Consider the following 17,455-nt stretch of genomic DNA (forward strand, 5'->3'; position numbering starts at 1 on the left):
CAAAGGAGCGAGCGAAGGGAGGCAGATGATTTATGGCTTTGCCAGAAAAAAAAAAAAGAGAAGTGTGATAACACGGCAAGCCAGTATTGGATAATTTTTTTCTTCTGATACTTCTTTCTCATCTGTTTTCTTACCCAGGTCTGTAGGAAGTTTATCACCCAGCCCTCTCCCAGAAAAAGGAAATATTGAAAAGGCAGAATATTTCTCTGGATGTGAAAAAGGAAGAAACATGTTTTAAAAGACTGAAGAGCTGCCTGTAGCTTCCTGCCCATCCCCACTTTGTCATTAAGAGGGCCAAGCTAGTCCCTTTACATAATAAAGAGTTCTCCCCTTCAGTTCCAGGGGGATGGGATTAAGGCATGATAATATTGGCCCTTTACTCAACACCCCACATGGCATCTGAGAACTCAACCAAACCTGGATTCTAAACGCAGCCTAGAGAGTTGCCCCTGCATGGGCCCATGGGAGTCTAACAACCAATCAGATACAAGCTCATGATCAAAGGCCAGAGAGGGCATAAAACCAGGGACTCAGCTTCTCTTCCTCCCTTGTTTTCCCTTCTCTTCTCCACCAACATTGAAGCATTTGATCCCCTTTTTCTGTTCAGGACTCAAGCCATGTGGCCCTGTCCACCATTAAAACCATCTTTCCAAGCAGCCTCCATGTCTCCAGTGTCTTTTTCCCCACTTGGAGCCGAACCCAGGACATTTCTTCCAACAGGTCCATTTGCAAAATCTCTCCACGCAGGAATACATATATTTTTTTAAAACTGCATAACACACATACTGGTACCCTCTTTTTAAAAAAATAATAATAATAATCTCGCCTTCGTTTTCTCAAAATATTTACTTAACATTTCCCCCCCACAATCTTGCTTATGAAAAGTTTTGTCTTAACTTCCCATATTTGGGGGTATCATTTAAAAAGTTCCTGGCAAAAGATTTCTCTCCATCCCCACCAATTGGGGAGAGCTGCCACCTGGATTGCACTACGTGGACTTCACTCAATGTTGTTTTCATCTTCATTCATTGGGGAATATCTGAGATGGGCGGAGAGAAGAAGGCGGCTAATTCTATCTTGTTACTGTTGTCAAATGTATGATAAACTCAACAGGTAAAGCTACAAATAAGTCTTATCAGGTGAAGCATGTATTTACTTCCAGTATTTTAATTTTGTCACAGAAGAATTTTAAATGTCATGCTCTTTCTTCTTCAGTAAACAATAGCATCCTGTGCTTAGTATCTTTTGAGTAATCTTCAGTGATTTCTAATATGATCTACCAGGATATGATCTAATGTGATCATACAGCAAAAGATTGCCTTTGTGGTTTGTAAGATTTCAAATGGATGCAACAAATTGCGATGACTGTCAGTCAAATTATGAGATCAGTTCCAACCCAATAAAAACTACCAGAATGGCAGTTTTTCCCCATTGAGATAAAAGTATTCTAATTATCACAAAGTATCTGAAAGTCTTTTCTTTGCTCAAAAAGAAATAGAATCTATAAAGAAAACACTTCTTTGCAGAGTGCCAAAGACAGATCTGAATCAACATTTTTCAAGACCTGTAAATTTTATTTAAAACGATAAATACATTTGTTGATTGTGTGATAGGTTACGGCTTTAAAAAGGCTCAAAGAAAAATTGTTTTTTTGGAATAAGCCATCTGGAATCATTGAGTGTGAATGGGGTAGCCATAGAAATTTTCTTAAATGAAACAAACGAACAAATCCAACATTTTGTGTCAGAATTTAAAGTCGCATCTAGGGGGAAAAAAAACGTTTACTTTTTCTTCTTGTATTCAGCAATCAAATTTTTCAAAGATATTCTGCAGAGCTGTGATGGCGAAACTATGGCATGTGGGCCACAGGTGGCAAGCAGAGCCATTTCTGAGGCACGTGGGGCGTTGCCCTGTCAGCTCCAGCCAGGAGTGGGTTTGTCGCCCCGTTCCAACCGGTTCAGTTGGAACGGGGCCGGCGGCGTCCGCGTGCACGCACGCGGCGCACGCATGCGTACTAGCGTCTGTGCGATGCTCCAGCTGCTCCTGGAGGATCGCGCAGGCACTGTATGCGTCCTGCGCATGCGTGGAAGCGCAGAACTCGTCAAAACCCGGTAAGGAGCGCAGGCGGGCGGGTGGGCCCTTCGCCATTCCCGGAAGTTACTTATTTCCAGGTTCGCCGACCAACTGGTTCGCAGGGACCGCCGCGAACCGGTTGAAACCCACCCCTGGCTCCAGCACACATGCGTGTGCTGGCAAGCTGATTTTCGGCCTTGATTTTCACCTGTTTTTCGCCCTCCAGAGGCTTCAACCGGCTTTCCTGAAGCCTGGGGAGGGCAAAAAACGGCCCAACGCACCTTCCGGAAGTCTGGACGTTTTAGTGAGGCCTGCGCGCATGTGTGCAGTGTGTGTGTTTGTGCATGCATACCCAGGGGGGGAGGCATTGCATTATGGGTGTGGGTATGCTACCCCTCCATGCTCCCCCTTTTTTTGGCACACCTCAACAAAAAGGTTAGCCATCCCTGCTGTAGAATATGCCATATTTACCTTGTGAAGAACGTGCTATATATTTTGTATATTTATAGATTGTATTTTAATCTCCTCATTGAACTATCCATATCTTCAGTATAAAACCTGTGATAACTCCATCTCTCTTTATTGTAAAATTTCTCTTTTCCACTTATGAGATATAGCAATAGCAGTTAGACTTATATACCGCTTCATAGGTCTTTCAGCCCTCTCTAAGCAGTTTACAGAGTCAGCATATCGCCCCCACAGTCTGGGTCCTCATTTCACCCACCTCCGAAGGATGGAAGGCTGAGTCAACCTTGAGCCGGTGAGATTAGAACCGCCGAACTGCAGATAACAGTCAGCTGAAGTGGCCTGTAGTACTGCACCCTAACCACTGCGCCACCTCGGCTCATCATATATGACTTTTCTTAACAATGGAAATAGGGTTTGAACGCTGAAAATGAAAAACTGTTATTTGTGTCTTTTGAGCAAGCTTAATGCAAATACAGTACAAGACTTTTCATTGAAGACTATAACCTGATGCAGATATAGCTTAAATAGGAAACCCTCATCTTTCTCTACCCCTTTTCTTCCATTTCAAAAGTCCACGTTGTTTTGTAAATTGTGTAAATTGTGTTGTCCTTAAACAATGAAATCGTATTGTTTATTAATGTGGATAGCTTTTTCCAAAGATGGGCTCATACACATATTCTGTTAATGTACCCATCCAGGTATGTATGGGAACTTGAGCACAGGAGTATTCTGCTGATGTTCCCAATAATTGGTTTATGCTTCGGGTATTGAAAGTAGTATGTCACCAGAAATATATTTATTTCAGGTATCATATCCAATTTGTCTTCCAATTTAGTACTACGAGTGCCAAATGTATTCTTAATAGCTTTGTTATTTCTTCTCATCTTAAATTAACATCTTATCTTTCCGTTATCTAAATTGTTGACTTTGGTAAGAAGATGATAGGGCCTTCTTGGGAACCATTCATATACGAACAAGTCATTTCCAGCAAGCATGAAAAAAATTTAAATTTCCTGTTTTAGTACTACCTGTTAAAGTGGTAATTAAATTGTTATCCGGATGATGTTTCAGAATGCCGATCTCTCACTCACCCACCCCTTCTTCAAAGAAAGAAGTCCTAATATTTTCCCCCCAAACTCTAAAGGTGAACCTAGTTTGTAATGTTCAGATGGCTGAGACTATTTTCCCCTTTTTCTTTCCTGTTTACAAGGGGAGATACGAGACAGACATAAATGGTGTTTATGAAGCATTTCATGTAAAGGCTTGGGAGGGCGTGTACAATAGTCCTTTCAGCAGTGAATTCCTCAAACCTGAAATAAATATGTTTTAGTACTGTATGTGCATCCATATTATTTGAGGAGCCGAGGTGGCACAGTGGTTAGGGTGCAGTACTGCAGGCCACTTTAGCTGACTGTGATCTGCAGTTCGGCTGTTCAAATCTCACCGGCTCAAGGTCAACTCAGCCTTCCATCCTTCCGAGGTGGGTGAAATGAGGACCCGGACTATGGGGGCAAGTTGCTGACTCAATTTGCTAAAAAAAATTGTAAACCACTTAGAGAGGGCTGAAAGCCCTCTGAAGCGGTATATAAGTCTAATTAATAAATAATAATAAATAAATAAATTTGCCGAGGTTTGTACTGTGATTTATGTATTGGAGATTACTTTGTTACTGTTGGCTGTCTTTAACTCAGATGCTGAACTTTTTAGCTTGTTTTTTTATCTACTATTGTTTTATTTTGTATTTTTTTTCGTGTATTGCATGAAGAATAGTAGTTATGGGACAAAATAAAAGCAAATAACCGTTGTTGCCATTGCTAATATGACTCCATCAACTATTGAGCTATCAGGTAGAGATGAGAAATAATTGTGTGTAGTTTGGATCATTTCATTGCAATGCTGTTATTGTTTTGAGGATTGTGCCATTTGAATTTCTGTAAGATGTTTTAGTACTGTAAATCACTTCAGGTATATTTTACTGTAGAACAACAGAATATGGAAGTGAAGCTTTAAATAAAACCGCTAATATTTATGTTGCAAGCCACTATGACAGGGGGAAGGTCATGATTAATACTAATTTAATCAAATGCAGAATATATGTCCTAGCTTCCTCAACCTGACATCAAATCAAGTTTCTTTTACAGAAGGTTTCACAATTAGTAAAACTGTAAACCCAGCAAAAATTCCATGAAAGCAGTGCTTTTAAAATAAACGTTTACTATTTTTAAAAACAGCTTCATAGACAAATGATTGAATATTGTGCTGATAAGGACATTTCCATATTAAGGGTAGTCTATAAATACAATTTCTTTCAGCTACACGAGTTAAATACAGCAGTACAGAAACATAGATGCGTTACGTATATGTACCAAAGGGCGAAAAAAAATATCTCTGAAGGAAAAGTACAAAAATTGCTATGAAAATTTTGCCAAATTTGTAAATAAAACTAGCCTAATAAAGACACTCTACCATTGAGACAATTATAGCTCTGAATTATTAAAATATACAGAAAAGACTGTTTACACCATTGCACATTATTATTCCCTTTTAATTTTAAAAGAGCATGGAACATGGAATAAAGTTAGCAGAATTGACCTGAATCTTATCCATGCACACATACGAAAGGTTGCGGGGGAAAGGGGGAAAATACAACATTGCCCAGTAAAGGCCATAAAGATAGCTGCCTGCAGCATTCCAACACAGAATCTTCTTTCTCATGAATGAACCAGCCAATTAGTGCAAAAATGGCTGTGTTACATTCTGTTTTACAATCCAAAGTGGTTTATTCGGATACACAACCCCCTCTGCTAATATAGCATAGGTCAACGCAGGTGGGCTTACACCTTTTAAGGCACTTCTTACTGCTCAGAAGACAGTGTATTATATTAAGGCATAGAGTATGTTTATTCTAGAGGTAAAAAAAAATGTTTTCGTTGATTGATGTTCGTAAGCACATGTTGAGTATGGCAATATGCAAGCACTTTATAATCATAAGCTCGCTCAGATTCTCCTGAAAGAGGCGTCGATCACCATTTTCGGAAGAAAACGTGGTTGGTAAAGAGATGTCCCAACAGCGAGGACCTAACGGCAGATTCTCCCAACTTCACCTACAGCTGTTTTGACTTCCATGACTGCTCACTGATCGAGATGTGCTGTAACGTTTTTTCACAATCATGCTGATGTAGGCTTTCATCAGTTTGGCAATATCAATGACCTGCAACAAGATAAAATCAAAACAAAAATCAGTTAGTGTCTTCAGTGGTGGGTTTCAAAAATTGTCCGAACCTACTCTGTGGGTGTGGCCTCCTTTGTGGGAGTGGCTTGCCACCCATGTGACTGGATGGGAGTGGCTTGCCGCCCATGTGACCGGATATGAAGATGCCGATGACACTTGTCAGGACTACCTTAAATTACCTCACACACAGCACTGGCATGCATAAGAATAGGATGTAAACTTGTTTTTTAAAAGGCATCTTTGGTTTGCGTTAAAACAACTTCAACACACGCAATGTTCTGATTGCACCACAAACGCAGTAGTCATCCTTACCTTTCACAGAGGCACTGAGTTTAATAAATATGAGCATGATAGTGTAGAATAATCATATCCAAGGACCAGTGGGGGGTTACAAAAATTTTTTGAAACCTCTTCTGTAGGTGTGGCCTGCTTTCCGGGTCCACTGGTGGAACCTCTTCTAACCGGTTCAGTAGATTTGACGAACCGGTTCTACTGAATAGGTGCGAACTGGTAGGAACCCACCTCTGACTGTCTTTGTTGTGAAGCAGGTGCAGTGCAAATATAAAATTATACATCTGCAATCTCACACAGGCCAGGAAAACCTGAAGCACGTTCTTGTTAAATTGGCCCTCAATTATATGATTTAATGGAAGCAATTTGGGCTGAAGTGAAACCTAAAATCTATTCATATTTTGTTTAAAACAAGAAACTGGTAGCTTTTTATTTAAAACAGATACACTGAATGAAATATTATCTATTGCAGGGATCCCCAACTCCTGGGCCGCAGTCCGATACTGGTACATGGTCAGTCACGTGCGGTGAGGTTTATGGCTGGTGAGGCAAAAAGAAAGAAAGCGGCTTTTGGCCGCCCCGCCGCTATGTCAGACATAACGGCGGGGCAGCCAAAAGCCGTTTTCTAGAAAGTGCCAGCCTTTTTCCTTTTACATTTTTTTTCTTTTCATGATGACAGTGGTGAGGCTCTGCTTCCCCTGACTACACGTCACTGTACATGGCGTGTTAGGACCTGGGCCACATAGATAGGGGTGAGTGGTGGGGGACCGAGCAAAACCAATATCATCCTCCCCACCCACCCCCCGGCGATTAGTGGAAAAATTGTCTTCCACAAAACCAGTTCCTGGTGCCCAAAATGTTGGGGACCAGTAATCTATTGGATTATAAGAAGCCAGGAAATTACATATGCCGTTAAAATGATGAAGAAGGGAGGAACAATATGCTTTAAGCTAGCATGTACGCATTTTAACGGAATAAATGATTTCCAAAACTCTTGTTCAATTCTGATTTTTCTCTCTCTCTCACCTCACTGGTTCCAAAAAGCAATTCTCTCTCATCCACCACAATCTTGTACACATTAGCTAGAGGAGCTCCAAAAGAGAGAATATGTTCATACTGAAAAACTTCCAGTGGTCGGCCCTCTCCGCGTTTGTAGACAGAAACTGCCTCTGCGCTAACGCCCAGCCAAAGCTCTTGAGGAAATCCTCCTTCTTTACACTAAGGAAAGAAAAAAAATAACATTAAGGTGAATGGTGGAAACAAGAGTATAAATGATGGTTGCTGCTTGTTTCAACTGTTAAAATAAATTGGGAATGATTACCGCGTCGGTTTCTGTATTATTTTTCAACGTATATATCGTCCACAAAATTTTCTCAGTCTTTCATTTTGTTTGAGTCAACTGCCTAATTCTTTGAAAATGTTTGCATAATGCTACCCCAAAAAGAAATTGAGTAATGGGTATATAAGTACCTTATTTTTCAGAGTATAAGGCGCACCTTTTTGCTTCAAAAAGAGGCTGAAAATCTGGGTGCATCTTATACACCGAATACAGCATTTTTTGCCCCTTGAAGTTCCGCCACTTCACCAAAATGGCCGCGCATAGCCTTTCAGAGAGTTCCTGGGGGCTGGGGAGGGCAGAAATGAGCAAAAAACGGGCCGTTTTTTTGCCCCTCCCACAGCCCGTAGCAGCACTGTATAAGCCTCCATAATAGCAGTTAGCAATAGCAGTTAGACTTATATACCGCTTCATAGGGCTTTCAGCCCTCTCTAAGCGGTTTACAGAGTCAGCATATTGCCCCCAACAACAATCCGGGTCCTCATTTCACCCACCTCGGAAGGATGGAAGGCTGAGTCAACCCTGAGCCGGTGAGATTTGAACAGCCGAACTGCAGAACTGCAGTCAGCTGAAGTAGCCTGCAGTGCTGCATTTAACCACTGCGCCACCTCGGCTCTGCATGAAATTGTTTTGACAAAAAATGGGCTGTTTTTTGCTCGTTTTTGCCTGCCCCAGGAGCACTCTGTAAACCTCTCTCCCCCAAGGCTTTTCATGCCTTTTTGTGAAGAAAAAAAAACAGGCCCGTTTTCGTGAACAATGAGCCGTTTTTGGGATGTTTGCAGAGCGCCAAAACGTTTTTTTTTCCCCTTTTGGAAAGCTCTTTAACTGATTAATGAGAATTACATTGACCAAGTGCTGTGACAGCAGAGGCATCACGGGAACATAACATGCAACTTCCCCTTGGCTTTCCCGTTGACTCTGCTTGCAAAAAGTCATAAATGGTAATTAAATAACCCTGGACACTGTAACTGTTGTAAATGCCATGTTTGCCAAGCACCTGAATCGAGATTATGTGACCATGGGGACTCTGTGAAGTTTAAGAACTAGCCCTAGGTCGCCTTTTTCAGCGCTGTCGTAATTTGAACAATCATTAAACAAATGTTGTTAAGTGAGGACTATCAGTACTGTCACCTTATTACAAAAAAAAGAGCTGATGATATTGCTCGAGGCAATAACAGGGGTTAAAATAGAATGGAAAACTGAAGGTTTTTTTTAATTAGGAATCATGTCTGCAAAATACAAAAAAGAAATCCAGTATTTAATACTACATATAATTACGGCGGCAAGGATTGCCTTGGCCCAGAAATGGAAAAACAAATTAATCCCATGGGAAGATGAAATAATAAGAAAGGTTATGGGCTGTGCCGAAATGGACAAGGTAACTAAAGAAATCCAGGGAAAAGAAGAACCAGAATTCTACCAGATATGGGATAAACGGTATAGGTGGATGGAGGAAAGAAACAAGAATGATTGAAGGAATATAACAAAACTCCAAAAATAATAGTTATGAGTAAAATAAAATTACCTCCACTAGACCAATTAGATCCCACAGATTAGGCCTCCTCCGAATTCCATCCGCCGGCCAGTGTCGACTGGCGACTACCCAGAGGAGAGCCTTCTCTGTGGCTGCTCCGACCCTCTGGAATGAACTCCCCGTGGAGATTCGCACCCTCACCACCCTCCAGGCCTTCCGCAAAGCCCTTAAAACCTGGCTGTTCCGACAGGCCTGGGGCTAAACAACCGTTGCCCCTATCTCGAATAGTATGATTGTTGTGCTTTTAAATTATGTATTGTTTTGTGTTGGTGTCAAACTGTTTGTATCCCCCTTCCTTGCTCAACTTGTGAGCTGCCCTGAGTCCCCTTTGGGGAAAAGGGCGGCATACAAATGAAATAAATGAAATGAAATGAAGTAAATGAAATGAAATAAGAGGGTTAAGAATGGTGAAATCCAAATGAAATACAATAGAAGGGGAAATAATATAAGGTGAGCGGTATCGATTGATGATTGCTATTACAAAGAACAGGAAGCTCCTGTTCAAATTGTATTGTATAAATGTGGCGTACGTCTAATTTGTGTGTGTGTGTGTATTTTAAGTGTTTGTTAATAAAAATCTTTAAAAAAAATAGTTGTTCCCTACGGCATGCTCTCCCTTCCTCTCTTTCACTTGAAATGTTGCTCTCATCTACTACTATCCTTTTCTCAGTTTCTTATTAAAATTCTGCCGTCCACGCTAGCAAATAAGTTCAGGAGGAGAGGGAATGTAGGAATTACAATGCAGACATTTTTAAGTGTTGCCTACTACGCATTGTAATACTTAGTTACAACCTCTTAGTCCATGATTATATGGTGGAAAATTGGCATGCTCACCTCTACATCAAAGAGTGTTGACCCATAACCGGGCCATTCCTTAATTAAATTCATGTACTTCGCCATTGCTTGCTCCTGAGTCATACCCTGCATTTTTTTCCATTTATCAAGCATACTAGTCCTGGCTGCAGAAATCTCCTCCTTAATCCACATATTAAGCATCTGATCCTCTTCCGTCTTCTGCTTAGTCATAGAGCTGCTTCGGAAACTCCTCCTTAGAGTCCCTTCCAGAAAGTTGCTCCGCTTCCTCTCAAACCTCTCCGTTGGCACAAAGAAATTAGTAGACTGAACAATACGAGACTTCAGCCTCTGCAAGGGGTAGACATCTTCCATTTCCACTGCTGTAACATTGGATGGAGAATAGTCCCCTTGTAAGTATTGGAGTCGCAAGGCAGCAAGGACCTGGAGGGTTTCTTCAAGAGCTGGGAAATGGCCCTGAATCACAGCTTCATGTGCCTAAGGGGGAAAAAAAAAAACACAACAACAATATTTCTTTCAGAAATGCATGTCACAATATTCTGAATTCTGAGTCCTCCCGGATTGGGAGGCATACAAATTTATTAAATTTCAATTTCAATTCTAAATCTGTTTCTGTAGACTACTAATTAAGAGATTGATAAATGAACTGGACCAGTGGTGGGTTTCAAAAATTTTTCGAACCTACTCTGTGGGTGTGGCCTCCTTTGTGGGAGTGGCTTGCCAGCCATGTGACCTGGTGGGAGTGGCTTGCTGGCCATGTGTTTTCTTTCTTTCTTTCTTTCTTTCTTTCTTTCTTTCTTTCTTTCTTTCTCTCTCTCTCTCTCCTTCCTTTTGTCTCTCTGTCCCTTTTTCCTTTTTTTCTTTATAGCAATAGCAATAGCAGTTAGACTTATATAGCACTTCATAGCGGTTAGACTTATATACCGCTTCATAGGGCTTTCAGCCCTATCTAAGCGGTTTACAGAGTCAGCATATTGCCCCCAACAACAATCCGGGTCCTCATTTTTACCCACCTTGGAAGGATGGAAGGCTGAGTCAACCTTGAGCCGGTGAGATTTGAAACTGCTGAACTGCAGATAGCAGTCAGCTGAAGTGGCCTGCAGTACTGCACTCTAGCCACTGCGCCACCTCGGCTCTTTCATCTTTCTCTCTCACTTTTCTTTCTTTTTTCTTTTATTTATTTATTTCTTCCTTTCTTTCTCGTTCTCTTTCTCTGTGTGAGTCTGTGTGTGTGTGTGTGTGTGTGTGTGTGTGTGTGTCAGTGGTGGGTTTAAAAAATTTTTGGAACCCCTTCTGTAGGTGTGGCCTGCTTTCCGGGTCCACTGGTGGAACCTCTTCTAACCGGTTCGGTAGATTTGACGAACCGGTTCTACCGAACTGGTGCGAACTGGTAGGAACCCACCTCTGAACTGGAGTCGTGCCAGGAATTCATCAACTGCCAGGAACTCATCAAGTGATTATCAACTAAGCAGCAACATTCAGCCTGCCTCTTCCCTGGCCTGGAGCTATCATTTGGAATACTTGTTTTATTGGATTATTATAAATATTACAGTAAGATAAGTAGAGACCCAGTTTGGTGTAGTAGTTACACCACCACTAGAAACCAGGAGACTGCCCTAAACATTAAAGCCAGCTATCTTACTCTCTCTCAATCACTCTCTCTCAATCTACATCAGGCTTGGGCAACAAACTGGTTGGTCAAGTTGTGTTTCAACCAATCAACAGTTGGTTGATCCAAAAAAAAGGATCTTGTGCTTGTGGGAAAACACTAGGAAGAAAAGAAGTTACAGTAAGGTAAGTGATGTGAAAGTCTTAAGGTATTTATATGTGTGCAAGTGTGTTTTTCTGCTTTTCAAATTGGCCAAAGAGTCTGGAGTTTAAATAGCATGACTCTCGAGATCAGAAACTACCAAAAATAGGAAATGGCATTTGAGAAAAGAAAAAAAGTAATCAGCACTAGTAACAATTGACCCAAACTATTCCTTGTCACTATGGGACGTGGTGGCTCAGTAGCTAAGACGCTGAGCTTGTCAGTCAGGCCAGAGGTTCAGTGGTTCGAATCCCTAGCGCCACATAACAGAGTGAGTTCCCGTGACTTGTCCCAGCTTCTGCCAACCTAGCAGTTCAAAAGCACGTCAAAAATGCAAGTAGAAAAGTAGGGACCACTTCGGTGGGAAGGTAACAGCACTCCGCGTGCCTTCGGTGTTCAGTCATGCCGGCCACATGACGATGGAGACGTCTTCGGATAGTGCTGGCTCCTTGGCTTAGAAACGGAGATGAACACCATCCCTAGAGCCGGAAACGACTAACACGCATCTGTGGGGGAACCTTCACACTTATTCCTTGTCACAGTTGCAAATTATATATCCAGTGACTGCTAAGGAGGAGTGCAACCTCATCCCTAACAGGTCTTATCTCCATCCTACATCTAGTTTTCCCCTTATCAACAGTGCTTGTGCCTTGTCTGGATTTAATTTTAGCTTTTTCTCCTACATCCAGCCCATTGCGGAAATTGGGTGATGTTCCAGGTTGCCAATTGTTTAATTGGAGTTAGCCAGTAAGGTGGAGTACAATGATGAGTGCCAGATTGACTGTATTCTTCCCAAAGCTGTTAATGACAGACAACACGGTATGTCTGGACATTTGCCTTGGTCCCTCTTATTATAGGATAACATCTGGCAAAAAAACCCCCAAATTTAAGCATCATTTGCTAATAACCTATTTGTACTTTTCTCAACTAATTTGATCTAAATGGCACTATGTATTATTCCACATGCATGTCTGTTCTGACCCCCCTTGTCCCAGCCAACACACTCCGAGTCAAAGATACTTTATGGAATTTATTAACAGCCAGACAGGTCCTTGGTAGTAAATTGGCACAGACAAGCTTGGGCAGCAATCCAGCACACATGAGCCCTGGCAGCAATCCAGCCTGCCAAGCTCACCATAATGTTCTCCAACATTAGTTCATGTGTTGACTTCTGCAAAAGGGGCGTGTGCACAAGCAGTCCTTATTATAGTCTGGAGAGGAGCCTAATGACCAGCAGCCGAGTGCAATTACCTCCTGTACTTGCGCAACTGTTCCTGATGCCTATTAGTTCTTTGGTGCTGGGCATCCAGGAACAACTCACTGTTGACCTCAGGCTCACACTCCCTTGTCTCCTCCACACTGCTCCAAGGCTCAGGCGCCTCCTGGTGGCCAACCAGCCTCCCTGCGCCCTGAGTCAGAACCCTATCCAGGGTCCTCCACATCCTCCAGAGCCGACTCATAGGGCCCCTCGCTGTCGGAGTCTGGTGGCAGCTCCAACGGCTCCTGCTGGGCCACAACACATGTCTGTCTGTCTGTCTTTCTCTCTCTCACACACACACACTCACACATACCATCTTTGTCTAATAAACTCATTTTTTTTACCTGCTCAAACATAAATGCAAATTCCACGCTATCTTTTGGTACATGCTCAATGTCTAGGAAGCAGTAGAGTTTGAAATAAAATTTCCATGGTTCATGATCACTGTCTGAAGTGGCACCAATCCTGGAATGACATCAACAACAATTGTTATTACTTGGTAACAGAATTAAAACCTCTTTTACTTCTAGTGAAATCTATCTAATCTGAACTGTGGCATTTCAACATGACAGTAAGCCAGGATGAGAACTTTACCTTACTCTCAAATAGCGAGTGCGGTACCTTTTTCAGTCAACCACATTTTATTTATATTAATAGCAGGAGTTAAATAAATTAATGAAGAAGCAAAAGCTTCCTAATAGGGCCACACCCATTTATTGTTCCTTTAGTCAGCCAAAGTTTGACACTACAGTTGGAAGTTTATGTTTAATACTGGTTAATAACAGTAACAATGATAGTTGGGTTCACATATAAGGTGACATTATTGTTGATTCATTGGGTAAAAATCCAAGGCATATAATTGCACAGTATCAGTGGTGGGTCCTGGGTCCACCACATGAATGCGTGCAGCATGCGCATATGTCCTTACCTCCTGCGACGCCTCTGCGATGCTCCAGCTGCTCGGCGGAGGTCGTACAAGCGCCGTATGTTCTGTCCGCGTAAGCGCCGAAGAGCTCAAATACAGGTAAGGAGGGCGGGCGGGTCCTCCGGAGCACGGTACCGTTAACGGTACCCGATGCTCCCGACAGGCACAAGTATGCCTGTACCGGGGCGTACCGCCTGCAACCTTCTACTACACAGTATGTATAAATAGGCTGCTTATAACAGCAAGCCATAATTCTAAACATTTCTGGTTTATCATTACGTTCAAGCTCAACTTCGTAAAACAATGAAAGCCTTCATATAATATCAGTGTGTATGAAGACAATATTTTCATATACAAGGTTTCCTCCCTTTTGAGCATTGCAAAAAAAAGCTGTGCCATGCTTCAAAAATGCTTTTAACAGAGATGCTTCGAACATAGCATGAGTTTTTTTGCTAGTTACTTAAAGAAGCTCAATAGGATTTGGGCTTCTTTGTGAACCTAAAAAATTGCAGCTAGTTTAAGGAAACTACTTATTAAAGTTATTAAACACAACTCTTAAAATTATGTCACTGTTTTTCAGGTTTGCGTGGAAGCCTGAAAAACGTTGCGATGCTTTACTGAATGTAGAGAAAGGCGGTGTTGAATTAATAACTAAAAGCTCGAGGGAAAAATAAATGAATACTGAAGGCGTTAAAATCTGAAGTATGTCTGAATGGCCCATCAATCTAGCATAAAACATAGCATTGTTTTTCTAATGCTTGTTGGAATCATTAGTTTTGTTCCAATATTAGTGACATTAGTGGAGATGTAATCAGAAAACAAAAAGTTCAGTTCTATAATGCTCAATATTGATTGGTTGTGCATCTATAGAAGCCCCCTCCCTTCGACAATCTTGAAATTAGCAAAATCCAAATGTGGAGGGATGCAAAGAAATTCTTGGACAGTAGAAATGCAGTGGGTCATAAAAGCATCAATTACCTCCACTAGACCGATTAGATCCCACAGATTAGGCCTCCTCCGAATTCCATCCGCCGGCCAGTGTCGACTGGCGACTACCCGGAGGAGAGCCTTCTCTGTGGCTGCTCCGACCCTCTGGAACGAACTCCCCGTGGAGATTCGAACCCTCACCACCCTCCAGGCCTTCCGCAAAGCCCTTAAAACCTGGCTGTTCCGACAGGCCTGGGGCTAAAGAACCGTTGCCCCCGTCTCGAATGGTATGACTGCTGTGTGTTTTAAACCATGTATTGTTTTCTGTTGGTTTTTAATTTTGTCTGTATCCCCCCTTTCCTGGTTTTGAGTTGTGAGCCGCCCTGAGTCCCCTTCGGGGGAAAAGGGTGGCATATAAATAAAATCAACATTCAACATTCAACATCCTTTGTCAGAAGGGAGGGAGATATTATCAACATAAGTAAGAGACATTTGGAAAGCTGTTGGGAGAAATATTAATTCCCTGTTTATTTTCAACCACACACTTACTTTTCAAACTTTGCCAAGACATCAGCCACAACAGTTCTACTTTCAATGGCTTTATCTGTAGTTCCATTGTATTCAAACAAGGCAAACATATTTCTGCTGTCTTCCATGCCCAAACCTCGAATTAATTTTTCAACAACCTAGGAGATAAAATAAAAAAAAGACTGGCCTTAATTCTTTTCCATTTCAACTATTTTAATCTTGACATTTTGTATCAGATCTGCAGCTGTTTCTTTCTCAATTAAAGGTGGTTATAATGTAAAATTTACAGCTTTAAATTCACAAGTATATGGACAATTGTTAAGAGTTTCACAAAACCAGCTTTACCCTTTCTTCTCAGGAAGGTTCTGGATTTGAACACTAGAAACATTAGCGTAAGAATACAAGATCATTTGTAAAAACAAGATCATGTATATAGTTATTCCATTAAAATTCTACAATTTAGTATGTAGCATAATACAATAATATACTGTAGTATTACAAGTATAACTAGTTCCACAGTTTTAAACTATTTCTGCTATCTAAACTTTTCTTGATATTTGTATTATTTAGTTCTGTGAGTTGGAAGAGGATATAAATCAATCTGTTAATATGTTCACCAGAAAGATAGGCATAAAATATGCCATTGTACAGTTATTCTTTAAAAACATCCTATATTTTATGAAACGTTGAACAATCTACTTACTCATTAGTAAATTACTCTCACTAGGTCAATTTCACAATCTCTATTATTCCACTTTACTTTCATAATTCAAGAATACATATTGGGAAGATATACCTATTTCCAAAATGTCTAGAAATAAAACGAAAGGTTTTTTTCTATTTCAGAAGAAATTGTCATGTGTCAGTACATTATTTTGCCCAGTATTATGGAATGTGAGTCTCTAAAATACGTAAGTCAAATCTTTTCTTTTCTTTCTTTCTTTCTTTTCAAAACTACTCACCTCACCAGCCGTGGTGTGAGAGTTAATTGTGATTTTACAGGAACCTCCTCCGTGACAGTAGACGGTAGATGTCATTTCCTGTCTGTTGATCAGAGTTTCGATTTCGTCCCTGGAGGGCACAAATTCTCTGCCTTTGGTTTTTTTAAGGGATTCATAAATGAACAAGGCGTATTTTGCCATTTCTGTGGCTGGGAATTGATCATGGATCCTGTGGGGAAAAATATTAAATTTCATTTTCTTGTTGCATTTAGTATTTTCCCCTTATCTGCATTTGTGTTCTGGTGTTGATGGACACTCCTTCTGAAACCATGGCTCCATCCTTAAGGCTTTCTTAGGGACGGTTACTTCCTTAGCAATCTCTCATTACCTCCTTCAAACTTAGGTTTGAAGTCTCCTCATTGGAATTTTTTTTCACTACAGTGTAGTTGGGCCTACAAGGCAGGGTAAATCTACTTGCATTACCATCTCTATTGATTTTTCACTGAGTTACTTGAATGTATCTGCTCCTTCCCTCCCTAGATATGAAAGATTAATTCTGAGGCAAACCATGGATGTACTATTAAATTGTGTTCCTATTAATTCTCTGTACAAGTAGTCCTTAACTTATGGGTTGGTTGCTTAGTGACTGCTCAGAGTTACAATGAATCTCCTCAAGGGTCCAACGGCTACCTCCTGGTGGCCATGTATGTTGGGCACTCGGCAACCAACTTGCATTTATGGCCATTTGCAGCATATCCCACAATTGGGTAACTGTTGTGGCCCAGCAGGAGCCGTTGGAGCTGCCACCAGACTCTGACAGCGAGGGGTCCTATGCGTCGGCTCTGGAGGATGTGGAGGACCCTGGACAGGTTTACGACTCTGAGCAGGGCACAGAGAGGCTGGTTGGCCACCAGGAGGCACCTGAACCTTGGACCAGTGGGGAGGAGACAAGGGAGAGTGATCCAGACTCCAGCAGTGAGTTGTTCCTGGATGCCCAGCACTGAAGAGCTAATAGGCATCAGGAAGAGTTGCACAAGTACAGGAGGTAATTGCACTCAGCTGGTGGTCATTAGGCTCCTCTCCAGACTATAAAAGGACTGCTTGTGCACACGCCCCTCTTGCAGAAGTCAACACAGGAATGGATGTTGGAGAGCATCATTGTGAGCTTGGCAGGCTGGATTGCTGCCACGGCTTATCTGTGCTGGATTGCTGCCAAGGACCTGTCTGTCTGTTAATTAAATGCCGTAACGTATCTTTGGCTCGGAGTGTGTGTTGGTGTGGGATGAGGGGGGGTCAGAACAGGTAACCATGTTTTTATG

The 17,455-nt window shown here is 41.6% G+C and overlaps 1 protein-coding gene across 1 annotated transcript in view; it reads right to left on the reverse strand.

The window, feature by feature from the left end:
- Positions 1-4,735: 4,735 nt before the first annotated feature.
- The window catches only part of MYO10 (myosin X), a 135,077-nt gene continuing 122,357 nt past the window's right edge, over positions 4,736-17,455 (reverse strand). The window contains exons 35-40 of the mRNA XM_032219348.1: positions 16,158-16,365; positions 15,217-15,353; positions 13,160-13,280; positions 9,769-10,224; positions 7,091-7,282; positions 4,736-5,752 (exon numbers count right to left, since the gene is read on the reverse strand). Of these exons, the coding sequence (XP_032075239.1) occupies positions 5,642-5,752; positions 7,091-7,282; positions 9,769-10,224; positions 13,160-13,280; positions 15,217-15,353; positions 16,158-16,365 (1,225 nt within the window). The 3' untranslated portion in view covers positions 4,736-5,641. The remainder of the gene's footprint in view (positions 5,753-7,090; positions 7,283-9,768; positions 10,225-13,159; positions 13,281-15,216; positions 15,354-16,157; positions 16,366-17,455) is intronic.

This window comes from Thamnophis elegans, chromosome 6 (assembly GCF_009769535.1).
Source record: "Thamnophis elegans isolate rThaEle1 chromosome 6, rThaEle1.pri, whole genome shotgun sequence".
Classification (NCBI taxonomy): domain Eukaryota; kingdom Metazoa; phylum Chordata; class Lepidosauria; order Squamata; family Colubridae; genus Thamnophis; species Thamnophis elegans.